We start from the raw sequence: 14,760 nt of genomic DNA on the forward strand, positions 1-14,760 counted from the left end.
CCCCAAAAACCTATTTTTTTGCTTTGCAGTCTGTTGGGAAAGGATAACATTGTGGAGATACAGTAAACTGATAATGTTTAGCCTGCAAATGGCTGTAGAGTTATTTTGTACCAATCTAGACTGGTCTCCATCAAATAAATAAGCCAGTGACAAGTTGTGACTGGGCGAAGTGACAGCAGATATGTATTTTTGGTAACAGGCTCCTGAACAATCACATCGTTCAATGATCAAATGGTGCACTGCATGATGCAGACAAATTTGGCTCTGTGAATAACACTGCATGTATTTTTTATGCAGGATCTTACGAATACAACCGCATACACTATGAATATTTAAGGACCATATGCGGGCTGGATCATCAATTGAGAGATGCCCTTCACTTAGATCTCTATATAACAAATATAAATATTTATTACATTGTACTTGTAATAACATCATTTATAATACTAAAACATGTACAGCTGCATCAGCATTTTCTTTTATATTCTGTCTAGCATAGAAAATAATTCTCATCTGAAAACCTGGTAACTAATGTCAAGGAGAGAATTATTTCCGCCAAGTAAGGACAGCATGAAGGGGATGACAGAAGAACTTATCTGCCACAAAAAATATTTCTGCAATATTAATAAATAGATGTAAGAATTGTATGCATTTCATTAATGAAGTCCATTGAATAACTATGATTAAGACAATCAAATCAATTCAAATTAAGAAAATCATATAATGAAGTCTGATTTAGACCATATTATTGATACGTGATAAATTCTCAGCAGTGCTGAGTCTGAAAGCAGTATTCACTTAGTACTGCACTCCTCTCAGGACAGTTCTTCGGTCTCATGAGGCAAGCCTTATTTACTCAGCCTAAGATCTCTACGAACAAGATACAAACTTCAGTTTGCACTGGTAAGCAAAAAACTCTAGACCTGCAGGTTCCCAGACACTAAAGATTTTGTGCTGACTGTGGATTCTGCTCTTTTTAGAAAAACACTAAAAACTTGCCATTACTTTAATTCCATATTTATGGTGCTGGACTTTTTCACAATAAATATATTTATACTTTTCATGGATACTTTTCATTATCCAAAACCTGAATAAATCCACTATACCTTCATCTCACAGCATCCTTCTAAACCTCAGCGGGGTCTTTCAGATAATATAAATATTATCCTGTTTATCGGTTTTGTACTAAAAAGAACATTTGATTTTTCAAGTCACATCAGATACAAGCTGAATAGAGCTTAGCACTTTTTCTAAGTGCCTTGGGCATAAATAGCTAATCAATCATATTTAATCAATATGTTGTTCAGCCATGAAGATTCCCATGTCTGTAATTCCAGCTTTATTCAAATGATCTTTAGCCTCAGTACATTCTTCACTGATTTTTTTTTTCTCACCCAGAAAAGGCATGGAAAGAGATAAGCGCTACATCTTAAAACTTGGAAATACCAGTTTAGAAAACAAAAAGAAAGTAATCCCTGTTACCTATTTTTATATCCAATATATTTCACTATTTTAAGGTTTGGAACAACCTTAGAAGTCTTCTTAGTTATCCAAGCCTCACTCTCATTGACAATGTCCTACTGTGATTATAGGAATGGGCTTCACAAGTATAAACTGCTCACATTAACATATTTATTGTAGCAGTAGCACAGGAGAAAAATGCAATGAATAGGAAGTTTAGGTCTTTACAATTTCCATCTACATCCAGGAATGGCAGACAGAATGGAATTAAAAGCACTAAGAATTCCCATTTAAATTATTAAGCAATGCCTCTGCAACCACAATTTTGTGGATTGCAGTCACATGTAAATGTTGATTATTCTTTTTAAAATCTTAAAGTGTGACAAAACGCCTCTTATTGTTAGCCTTTTCATTGTCTACATAGGCACTGAATAAGCATGAGCATAGCTGTTTCAGTTTGAAAACTACTGAAAAATGTAAATAGCCATTGATCTTTGAATAAACAGTTGAACGTGGCATTTGCTTTCATATTAAATAATTTGAAATGAGAGGAAGAACCACATGATATTGAAAGCACAATCTATCTTATTTTGTGGTTCTTTGCCAGTAACTTTGTAAAAGCACTGCTCTCCACTTATTTCAGAAGATAACGAGAATCTGCGCCTGGCTGGTTTGATCAGCGAACTGAGAGGTGAGAGAGAATATTTGCATTTAAAATTGCTCTTTAATCTGGCTGTCCTAGACCTAGGAGCTGTAACAGCTTCACAGTGTTTTGACAGACCAGCCTATTCCTTGCAAACAAATGATATATTTGTTTGTAAAAGCAAGAAGCTCATCTAAGTATTCATATTATGATGAGTGGCTTTCTGTGCAGAAGTCCTCTTTTTTATCCAAGAGTGAAAATGCAAGTGGAGGTGAAATACAAAAGCAATGTGTACTTTAGTCCCAGATGTATTCTGTTTCGGTAATTCTATCCATCTGGTGTAAGGGAACAAGTGATAAGTCACTTCAAAACTCATATCAGACCTCTTAGCAAGGCTCACTATAGCTTCTAAAAAATGTAAAGAAAAGTATTACTGGACAGTTCATTACTAGCTTCTGATTCAGAAGGAAAAAAAATACAGATCCAGAGTCAAATGCCCTGCAAAACAGGATCAGAAAGCAACAGTAATTTTGGCATAGATTTCGATTAAGCAGACTTCCAATATTTAGCTTTAATCTTGAGTGGAAAAGTCTGGTTGCTCAGACCAAAATATACTGTGCAGAACACTGCCTTTGCCCAGTCAAGTTGCCCCACGCTGACAAGTGTTGAAGGCCAGATTGGATGGGGATTTGTGCAACCTGGTCTAGAAAGGTGACCCTGCCCATGGCAGGGGGTTTGGAACTAGATGATCTGTAAGGTGCCTTCCAACTCAAACTATGATTCTATGATTCTATTATTTATTACCTCAATAGCAGCAGATCTGCTCAAGTACTCTTCACTTCTGTATAAGTCATGAACTTCAATCTGTCATGCCTATTGCCTTTTTCACAGTTGCCAACAAGACCTTAGCCTTTAGAGGACCCTCAGGTCCTCCTCCACAGAGCTGCTTTGCAGCAGGTCAGCACTCAGCCTGTGCTGGTGCCTGGCATTATTCTTCCTCAGCTGCAGGACCCTGAATTTTTCTCTGTTGAGTTTCAGACATTTCTTCTCTGCCCATCTCTCCAGCTTGTCAAGGTCCGGCTGAAGGGCTGCACAGCCCTCTGGAGTATCAGCCACTCCTTCCAGCTTTGTGTTGTTTGTGAACTTGCTGAGGAGGCCTCTGCTCCTTCATCCAAGCCACTGATGAATACCTTAAACAATACTGAGCTCAGTATTGAACCTTGGCAGACACCACCAATGACAAGGCCTCTGACTAGACCCTGTGCCACTGATCACAACCCCCTGGGATCTGCCATTCAGCCAGTTCTCAGTCCACCCCCCTGTCTACCCAGGTAACTGTCCTACTGGGTTTGTGCGGCCAACTGGCCAACTTTTGGTAGTGGGGCAGGGGGCTACAGGGGGAGCTTCTGTGAGAAGATGCCAGAAGACTTCCCCATGTTCATCAGAGCCAATGACAGCCGGCTCCAGGACAGAACCAGCACTGGCAAAGGCTGGGCCAACCAGAGTAGATACTAGCCCCTCTGTGATAAGATATTTAAAAAGAAGAAATAAAAAAAGAAGGTATTGCTCTGATGTAATTGTGGGCAGAGAAGAGTGGGGTGAGAGGAACATGTGGGAGGAACAGCTCTGCAGACTCCAAGGTCAATGCAGAAGGAGGGGCAGGAGGTGCTCCAGGTGCCAGAGCTGAGATTCCCCTGCAGCTCCTGGTGCAGCCCATGGTGAGGCATCTGTGCCCCTGCAGCCCATGGAGGGCCATGGGGATGCAGAGATCCACCTGCAGCCCTTGGAGAAGATCCACACTGGAGCAGGTGGGTGCCTGAGAGGAGGCTGTGACCCCATGGGAGGCCTGTGCTGGAGCAGGAATTCCTGGCAGGAATCTGCAGACCTCTGAAGAGAGGATCCCATGCTGGAGCAGGTGTAGAACTCCTTTCTCTGAGCAGCAGCAGAAACAACATGTGATGAACTGACAGTAACCCCCATTCCCTGCTTCCCTGCACCTGGGGAGGGGGCAGAGCTGGAAAGGAGATGGGGATGTGGGAGGGGAAGTGTTTTTTAAGTCTTATTTTGCTTCTCATTATCCTGCTCGGATTTTGTTGGTGATAAATTCAATTAACAACCCCAAATTGAGTCTGTTTTGCCCTTGATAGTATCACTCACTCAGGTGAATGATTTCTCTCCCAGTTTTTATCTCAACTCATAAACCTTTCATTATATTTTCTCTCCCCTGTCCAGTTGTGGAGGGGAGTGATAAGAGATGCTTTTGTGGGTTCCTTGCATCCAGCCAGTGCCAGCCCATTACAACTATCCTGTCTCAACCCAACAGTTTTCTTACTTTTATACTTCTTAGTCTCTCCCTGACCTTGCCAGGGACGGGAGCACCTGTGTATGGCTTAGTCACTGGCTGCAGTTACAACACAACACATCAAGAGGGTCACAAACCCTCTTGATCCCAGAAGCTGCCAGTTACACTCTCCATTCAGATTCACACCCAATGAACTGCTTTTAAAGTGAAGAAGGTTCACATAGTAACTACTTTCCCTTTGCATATATTTTCTAATGTTAGTATCTCCTCTTGCTGTGGGTAAGAAGTTCCCCCATAGAAACTATCTAGGTTGAACTCAATATAAAGCAAGTTTCAAAGGTGACTAAAGAAAAAGGCATGAGGTGAAATACCCCTCCTTCCAGCTCCAGCCCTCTTTTCTGAAATGTTTCAAATGTTTTTCCCTCTGGCTAGACCTGACATTCAAAATGTTGCACATGAATACCACATGCACCACAAAGACAGGACTTTTCTTGAGAAACCTTCAGACATCTGCTTTTATGAATTCTCAGAAAGGCCATCAGGAAACCTCAAAATATTTATATAGTGGACAATCCAAACTTTTAAATGCTTATCCAAACTGATTTGAACAGTTAGATGTTTCAAGGTCAAACAGATAATACTATCCCTGATTAGCAGTGCTCAGCAAATGGCTAAAGATTTTTTTTCAGGAAATGCTGTCTAAACAATTTTTAAAACTCTGCTGCAGCCATTCGATTCTATTTCTTGAATTCACTTTCAGATCAGCATTCAAGTTACTATATTTCATTATCGAAAACAAAAATACAGAATATGGATATTCACAATCAATGACAGTGCATTCATATGTACCACTAATCAAACCAATGGTGCTTGCAAATAGTAGGAAAAAAATGGTGTGAAATACTGTAATAAAAAATGAAAAATACAAACTCATAAGGAAATTCTAATACACTTGTTGGTTGTTTAGAAGCTGGAAAAAAAAATGTAAATTGGATATTCATTATAAATTAGTTTTTCATCTGTAGGATTATGGGGGAAAGAACAACAATTATACATGACATTTGCTGTAGGTCCACAAATAGATTCACTTCTTTTTAGTGTCTAGCCAAGTATCTGATTTTTTATATGGTTTATTTGGGAAGAAAAACTATGTTGATTACTTTCCACAAAATAAAAATATTTTCCCTAAAACATAATTTTCAGTATTTTATGCAGATATGTGATAGTGAACTTTTCCTTCTACCAGCACAGCATCAGAGTTCTAGTTATTACCTCAGCCCATAAATATACCAAAATTATTTAGATTGAACTTACAAACTTCTATAAAATAACAAGAAATTTTCATTGCAAACTGGTGCATGATAGCAAGCTCCTATATACCTAGTTGTGGAATATAGATGTTGAAAGGACACAGGAGATGGAAGATCTCCAAAATATTTGAATTTTGACCTATAAGGCAGCACCTTTTTTTTCTGCTATCTAAGAACGGGGGAAAACACCCACAAACACATATATTTGTTTTTACTGGACTAATGTATCACAAATTAAACTGACTATTTTAATTGTGTCTATGTTTTGTGCTTCTGAGAGTGTGGGCATTTCAAAAATATGGGGAACTAGCTGAATTCCTTCCTAACCTGGATAATCCAGCTGCCTCAACTTCTCTCCCATTTTGTTTTCCATACATTTACCACCCAGAAAAAGTGCAAAAAATGCTCTCTAGAAGATGCTTAATTTACGACATTTAGGACATTTATGAGTACTGCAAAGTAAAAAAGAAATTACTTCAATTATAATCCTAATTTTACATTACAAGGGTTCTTCATTTCTGCACAGAAATAAAGGTCTCATACATTTTGATACAAACAATAATACACTGTCAAGGAAGTGTATATTTATGGAATTTCATTTCTTAGCAGGACTTTTAGCTCATTCATTAATGGAAACTGTGATGAAGTAAATAATAGAGGAGTGACTTTTTTCTCCCTCCTTTCTTGCTATTGTTCACTTGTGATTCTTAGAATTAACAGAAAGTGCATCCCTGATTTGAAGTGGCCGTGACCTAGTCACTACACTACAAATACACATGGTTGAGTGAAGCTTTAACAACAAAGAATAATTTCTGATTGATTTTCCTTTCTTCTGTTCTAGGAAGACTATTAATTGAATAAGAGTGCATCTTTCCCTGGTGGTAGGATTAGGGAACAGATCGGATGTTCATCTTACTCTTGGACTCGCCATAGGTGGAAAAATTCAGACATCATATTTGATAGCACTTTCTTCTCTATTTGGATATCTGTTGTTATGGTGATAGTTCCAGGAGGAAACATTAATGAGGATGACTTGAAAGCTTTGATGTGTACAGCACAATTATTTTTAACACCTCATAAGAAAAGGTGACAGTCAGTTAGTACTGCTCCTGGCTAAAGATGAATCATTGTATCAGCTTTCATGAAAACTCCCTGAATTTCTATTAGTTATGTATCTGTAACACGGTGTTGAATACAAATACGTAATAAAAAGGATTTGGAACAACAGCATGCCTCCCCCCCACCTCCTCATTGTCTCACAAAGGCTATAAGCTGTTATTCTTAGGAACTTGGTTACAGTAAAAAAAGTAAAACTTGGTTACAGTAAAAACTGACTTTAGGCATACAACACAAATTTTAGAATATCTGTATTGCTCTTTTGTGACACCCCAAGAACTATACACCATGATCTCTCATATCCAAAACTAAGCTGTGAACAAATCCCACGTGGCCGAGCACAGGCCTGCAGACACATTGCATCACCCAGCCCGTGGTTCACCTGCAGGGAGAAGCGTTAGAGACAGAGGAGCTTTCGGCCTGGCCTATTCCATCTCGGCAGGACTCGATGTCCCTGACAGAGCCTGGCTCACCCGCTGTGGATGAAGGCATTACTTACATAGTCCTCATAGGCCTCGTGTGCGGGCGGCGGGGGCGGTCTGTAACCCGGCACGGACGGGGCGCCCCGGGCCCGAGGGGTGGGGACGCCCCTGGCCACCGGTGGGACAGGGAGCGCTCCGCGTGTCACCGGCGCTCCTCGGGGCGCTTGGGCACCTCGTCCAGGCAGCGGGGGAGGAATGGCACCCCCACGGCCCCTGCGGGGAGCAAAAAGGGATGATCACTCTGGCGTGTACAATGAAGGAATACATGCCCCATTTTAAAGGCTCTCACATTTTTACTACTGTTTAAAGCATCATGTAACTCTGGGGTTTTGGCAGCTACAATGTCAAGCACTTTTAGGCAACATCTCAGGCAGAACTCATATTATGGAAAGGCTTTATTTTTAAACTACTCAGTGCCTTTTGTACCTGATCCTGTTGTTGCTTGTACTAATAAAATTCTAAATCATTGTAATTCACAGGGTTGCAGAATTACTCCAAAGCAGTTCTAGAAGATGGAGAAAATGAGGAACCTCTTCTGTTGCTCTCAAACTATTTTAGAAGAGCAGCCATCGCTCTCATTTTCATGCTTATTGGTGGATGAGAGAAATGGACTGGGAGAAGATATTGCAGGACAGCAGAAACTTGCAAGGCAAAGTAGAGGAAGAATATAAAAGGAGAGGAATCACTTTTCTTCCCGTCTAATTAAGTTCAGCACATAGGATTGGTAATGTGGGATTCTACCTTCCCCCCCTGCACAGAGAGAATAGAGCATATAGACAAGCATGGAATGAGGTTCAGCATCCTCCGGGCTATTTATGCTATATCTTCATTGCTGTACAAATTACTAAGTCAGAAGAAGCTGCTACTGTTTAAAAAGACTTGTATCTATACCATATGATGAAATAGAAAGGGGATAAATCAGGGTAGCAGTTGTGAGTTTTGTTTCAGAGCAATATGCTCCTGGATGTGCTGTGATTTTGGAAGACTGTGAATGCCAGGTATAACAACCATGCATGACACCCGGATCCACAGCCGTGAATGGAACTCAGGTCTCCTGTAGCAGTAGCAACTGTGGCTTGTTCCCTGCTGAGACAATCAAACCCACTGCATTAACTTGTGATGTTCATTACTTTACTACAAGTTTCAGTACCTGATTTTAGACTTGCAGAATCTGTGAATGGTTTGTGTTGGAAGGGACATCTTTCACTAGATCGAATTATTAAAGATACGTCCAACTTGACCTTGAACACTTCCAGTGATGGGGCGCCCACAACTTTTTCCAGTGTTTCTTCCCTATGTCCAACCTATTTTAATTTAAGACTGGCAAAAAGTCTTTCTCTTTCTTATTAGACCTCTCTATATATGGAATGGCTGCAACGAGTTATCCCGGGGGCCTTCTCTTCTCTGGGCTGAAGAACCCAGCTCTCTCAGCCTGACTTCATAAGGAGAGGTGCTCCAGACCTCTGACCATTTTTGTGGCCCTCCTCTAGACTTGCTTCAACAGGTTTTTTTTAATATTCTCCTGGGATTTTTGACTGGAAAATAGGGAAGGCATCCAAGATCATAGGATCTGTGCAACTGATTCATTTGGGCATTTTGCAGGAATTAGGGGCCAGAACTCCACTGATTATGCTTTGAACCCAATTTAAAAGCTTCTAGTTAACAAACTAGCATGCCACTGCAGTGACATTCTGAACAACATCATTAAGTCAAGCTGTTCATAGATCTTGGATGTAAGGAAGACTGAGCCCAGACACTCTTTGAGGAGAAGATGGTCATGAATGCCAACTGCAAAAAATTCTGTGTAAGTGCATCATACTACCAATTAAAAAAGCTCATGTAGGAAAAACTGATAGCAAACATGATAGACACCCCCAGGGAAAAAACCTCAGAGGTCACAGGAAAGATGAGCCCATTCAATTACTGAACAACTCCTTTGTCAGCATAACATAAGGTACCCCCATATCCTATTTCCTCCAAAATAAGAGTCCATTTTTTAGGACTTATCTTGAAATGACCTCTATGGAGAGAAGACTGAAGCAGCTAGGAAACTTAGATACTTGAGGTAATGAAGTTCTTAAGGACTGACAAGGAAAAAAACAAGTCTGAGAGAATGTTCTAAGATTTTACACTGGCCTTAATAATAAGCAGAGATATATGTTATTTAGATATGAAAAAATACTGGGGAAAATTCACACCCCAATGTTTTAAGGTTATGCCAATCAAATTCACTTAAAACTGATAATCCATCAACACATAACACATAATGAAATTTATATACATCGGTATATTTGTATATACACACAGTATAGCTGTAACATGTATAAAAAGTAATCATTTGGCAAATAAAGTCCCACCTAGACTATGAGGCCTTCTCTGACTACACTATTATTTTGACCAAATATATGCTACTGACCATACTGCCTTAGGACTAGCATAAAAGTATTCTTTCTTAGAAATATCCTTTTCCTGTCTTCATAATCTGCTCCCATTTGTTGTCACTCACTGTGCCCTCTAGATAAGAAAATCTGGAACAATATAGACTACACTGGTTATCTGAAGACAAATATTTTGGTTTACTGACCAGGATATGTATGTAATTGTCTTTTTTTTCTTTTTTAACTACATTTTTTTTTAACTATTGCTTACATTTTGTAAAGCTACTAACATAACAGCTCAGGTTACTACACCTTGAAGGAGCTGCAGGTGGCACACGGATTCCTCTTCCTCGAATGCCCCGTCCACGCGATGAATCCTCAGAACCGTTCAAGTACGAAAGTTCTCTCAGCTGCTCCTGGCGAATTTCATCATTATAATCCTGAAATGCAAAAGATAAAACTTTATGAAACTTTGTATTTTGACTGAGCTGGCAAACCACCCAAACCAAAAATTCTGTGGATGGTATTTTGGTGGATTGCTCTGCATTATAACTGGTATGCTGAAAAATTGTACATGTGGGAGTGGACAACTGCCTATAATTATGGACAGAAAAATGTATATGTATGGGTAGTGAAGGTGGTTATAAGGAGCATGAACATGTAAAAAAACCTACAAAAGGCACAGAAGGCATAAACACAGAGAAATGTATCTGAATGCAAAATGCAGATGGACTTAAACATACAAAAGGTACTAATTTCAAGCAACTTGTAATTAGACTAACAAAAAAACATTTTATATTTTTATTTTTGGCAAACTTCCCTGGCTACCTTTATGCACTTAAAGTACAAATTCTACCTTATTTTGAACATTAGCATGACTGGATTATTTAATTCAATACCAATTAGCATCACAGAATGTTGCATTCACTTATTTTGTATATCCTGAAAGGAGTCAAGTAACAAAGCTATGTTTAATATAAAAAAATTATGAAATTTAAAATGAAATAAAATAGACCCATTTGAAGTCAACAGGGTATCGACTTTAGCACTGCAATTTCTTTTTGCTCAGTTAACAGAACACCAGATGAACTTCCTTTTCTCACTGATACAAAATAGAATCACAGACTCATAAAATGGTTTGGGTTGGAAGGGACCTTAAAGTTCTAATTCCAAGCCCCCTGACAAGAACACCGTGTTGACTTCCTCTTCATTGGAATGCATGACTGGGCGAGGTGATTCTTGAATATTCATTATCTCTGTTGGGTCACTCTTCCTTCCGGGGCTCTGTCCTACTGCACTCCACCGAGCAGTTCCCTGGAGAGACCAAAATCTGCTCTCCTCAAGTCCAGGCCAGACCTTGCTGTGCACTCTCCTCCCTGCCCTAAGGCTCCTGAACTCCATCATTTCATGGTCAGTGCAGCCCAGGTGAGCCTTGAGCTTCACCTTCCCCACCAGCCCTGCTCTCCCTGTTGGTGAGAGCAAAGTCCACCATAGAGCATGTCCCCCAATGGCTTCTTCCTTCTCCAGGAGAAGGAAGTTATCCTCAATGTATTCCAGGAATGCACTTGCCCTGCTGTGTTGCCCCTCCAACAGATGTTGTGGATGTTGAAGTCCCCCATGAGGACCAGTGCTTTGTGAACCTGAAGCTGTTCTTTTCTGTCTATAGAGTGTCTCATCCATTATAATACATAATAATACACACGTTTACTTACTTTTATGTTTGCCCAAATTCCTCTGTCAGAAATTCCTTTTTTTTTAGCCTCCTTCCATTTTATCCAGCTTTTTTGTAGGTTGGTCACTGTATTGAAAGTCTGCCGCAGCAGCCAGCTCACTGGCAGCACAGCTGTGTGACAGCTAATTATTGGTTCAAAACAGAAAGGATTATTGATTTCAGCTCTTTTGTCCTTCCATCCCTTCAATGGCATCCCTCCACTGCCATTGACTGTCATGCAAGGACCTGAAAATGCATTACAAGTGACACCTCTTTCAGCCAAGTTGAAGACCAAGCAAATGGTGATCTCGAACTGAGGCTTTGCTTGTTCCTGCTCCCACCTAAGGAGGTCCAGAAAATCTGTTTAAAGATATGATCCTGATCCTTCTGTGCTCTAAGAGTGTAGGCCTGGTCACAATTTCCTTTCTAAATTCATAGAGGGCGTAGCTGGAGAAAAATCTATTACTGAAATTCAGAAAAGAACCCTATTTATACAATAGTGTGTGATAATTGCAGCACAATCATAATTAAAAATAAAATAATCTATTTTATTAAGCAAATCCCTGATTTGATAATATAATAGATAATGGCTTTCCTTTCATACCATCCCCAAATCTTTTTGCACATTTTTCTATCCTTCTAACATAAATAGTTATAAACCAAAGACTTCTCCTAAATCAATGTGTTCTGCAAAATACAGAGGGAAAAACAGAATCAGTGAGATCACATTTACAGCAATTTTTGGAACAGTTATCATCCACTGTGCCCTCTTAATATTATCTGTTATTCATACTGGCCTTACAAGGATTAGGACTTCAAACTTGCTGATTGAGTTTACCCTCCAGATTCCACACTGGTACTGAGACCAAACTTCATTAATAATGTAGGTACATTTTGTAAGAGGAAAATGTGGGAGAAAAAAGGACCTACAAGGGACAGAAATTGGAATTTCTGTGTTGCTGCTTTAACCCCTCTCTTTTGGAATACTGCTGAATAAATGAATTCTACTAGAAATTGCCTCAAAGAAACAATTACTCCCTCAGGTACAAATATAATTTAAAATCTTAGTATCGACAAAACAGAAAATACAAATCACATTTATAATATACAACAAAATCTGCAAAACTTCACCATTGTGTAATGCAATGCCCTTAGTTTTAGTGTGCAGGTTCTTTGCTGCACATTCAGTTAAGAAACAGTGTATTTTGAAATGACAAGGTAAAGACAGCACAGTACTCCCAAAGGAAGATGCTGGGACAGGTCTCTTGAAAGAGAATGATTTTATTAAAAATATAACTCTACATAGATAATTTATCTTATAGGCTCCTTAAAAAGCATAGTAAGGTTCATAATTTCTAAACCTGAAACCTGAAATTTTCAGCAGAAATTCTCATTTTGCCTCTTCCCTGAAAGAGAAACATAACATTGAATTAATCTTTCATAGCTGCTACAAGTATAGCTAGAGTCAGGGTATCTATCCTGACGAATATTTAATTGCATCTGAGTTCAGAGCCCAGCACATGAGCAAAATTATGCTGCTGATGTTTCGTATATACCTAGTCCCAAGGAAGAGTACATGATGTTTCGAGGCATACCTACACTGAATGAAGTACGAGGAAGTAGCTACACACTACAGTAGTATATTTTGTTTCAGGAAAAAAAAAAACCCAAAAAGCAACCTCCCTTTTATGTTAAAATAAGCTCATGAAAAATGTTCTGTACTTCCTAGCTTTTCTTATAGCTTTCTAATAGTCTTATACCTATTCTTACAGCTGATAATCTACATCGACCTATGTATTTTGCTCTTGCTTATATCCCTAAAGACATTACTACATATAAAAAGCTTTTTCATTTGCTGCTGATAAGGAGGCTGCAATCAACTTTGGTGCACTGATCATGGTGATCAGTGTTTACTAACCACCCATGACCATGACTATTCACCTAAACACACATCTTGACTTTAGAAATGTGAAGGATTTTCAACATAAGCAAAATCATAGCACCCAGGGCCATCATAAATTGCCATATTTATGTAAACGCCTAAAAAACCAAATTACGTGTTCAGATAAAACATTCAGTAGTCCAGAAAACATCAACATGTTTACCCCAAATTACCACAATTACATTTATTAATGAAGGTTTGGAGTGATTAATGAGGTTGGTTGCCTCGAATGTTGTAGGAACAAAGGAAACCAATGTACAGGTTTTCCAGAGGAAATCAGTCTGGCTGGAGGCAGCTCACCTACAGGCCCTTCTGGAAGCACTGACAGGAGATGCAGCAAAGGGGGGAAAGCACATAAGCTGCTAGAGAACTCAGTAAACCATTTTGGTAAAAAAAGTATGATGCATGTTGCAAAACCTGATCTGAATTAAAAAGAACATGCAGTGACAAGGGAAGAGAGTTAATAAAGAAATCAAAGGGTAAGGCACAGAAAGACCAAAAGGATTTGGGGAATATGTATCTATCATTAGCATAACAAAGGCTCATAGAAGTCAAGGATAAATCAATCCCTAAAGGACTGTGATCTCCTGTCCTGACGTACTCTGCCCATTTAAGTTCTATTACAATTCTATTAATAAATATCATTACTCTTATCTTTGACAGCTGAATTTCATTTTTACCAGATAGTTATGGGAAGAGTAATTTAGGCTACATTCAAACTACCTTAAAAATCCAGAGTTATACATGTCAAATCTAAAATGATAATCACAATATTTCACACTGACAATTCTGAAGCATGAATAAGGCACTCTTTCACTCCCACACATGTAATATCCTCTAAAGCTCTGTGTTGCCAGCACAGAGCACCACATTCCCAGACATATGTTTACCCATCCTGCCACACTCTCTTCCTGTGCTCAGGGAGCAGAAAGGGAACAGGAGATGGATTTGGACTCCTCCAGCATTTCTGCATCCTGCCCAGCTCCTCACATCAGCAAAAGAATTCCAGAGCTCTATGTATTTGCAGATTCACTGAAGCTAGACAATCTCCCCTAAATTCTGCTGGTGCTGCCTTGGGGCTATTTTCAGGCAACTTAAATTCCAATTAGGCTAAAATTTCCATTGAGTACATGCTTCAGAAAACTCACAGCCAGAAAATGGGACACAGAAGACACATTGAATTTTAGGTGGAGCTAGGTGATAGGAATATAGCCCCTTTGTTTTGTTTGGTTTTAGATACATTCTAATTTTGGACACTAAAAGAGACATTTTCCTCATGCCCCCTTCTGTATATGGGGAAGCCCAAAAAAGCACTGTGGAAACAACTGGTGATGAGGAGTTCGTGGAGTCCCCGCTTCTTTGTGTTCTCTGTGTCCTTACAATGGTAAACTGTGCTATACTTCAGCTTCAGAGCA

The 14,760-nt window shown here is 39.4% G+C and overlaps 1 protein-coding gene across 1 annotated transcript in view; it reads right to left on the reverse strand.

Moving 5' to 3' along the window:
* The window catches only part of KHDRBS2 (KH RNA binding domain containing, signal transduction associated 2), a 311,090-nt gene that overhangs the window by 91,823 nt on the left and 204,507 nt on the right, over nt 1-14,760 (reverse strand). The window contains exons 5-6 of the mRNA XM_041477469.1: nt 10,005-10,132; nt 7,332-7,527 (exon numbers count right to left, since the gene is read on the reverse strand). Coding sequence (XP_041333403.1) covers nt 7,332-7,527; nt 10,005-10,132 — 324 coding nt within the window. The remainder of the gene's footprint in view (nt 1-7,331; nt 7,528-10,004; nt 10,133-14,760) is intronic.

This window comes from Pyrgilauda ruficollis, unplaced genomic scaffold (genome assembly GCF_017590135.1).
Source record: "Pyrgilauda ruficollis isolate IOZ18807 unplaced genomic scaffold, ASM1759013v1 scaffold40, whole genome shotgun sequence".
NCBI classification, from domain to species: domain Eukaryota; kingdom Metazoa; phylum Chordata; class Aves; order Passeriformes; family Passeridae; genus Pyrgilauda; species Pyrgilauda ruficollis.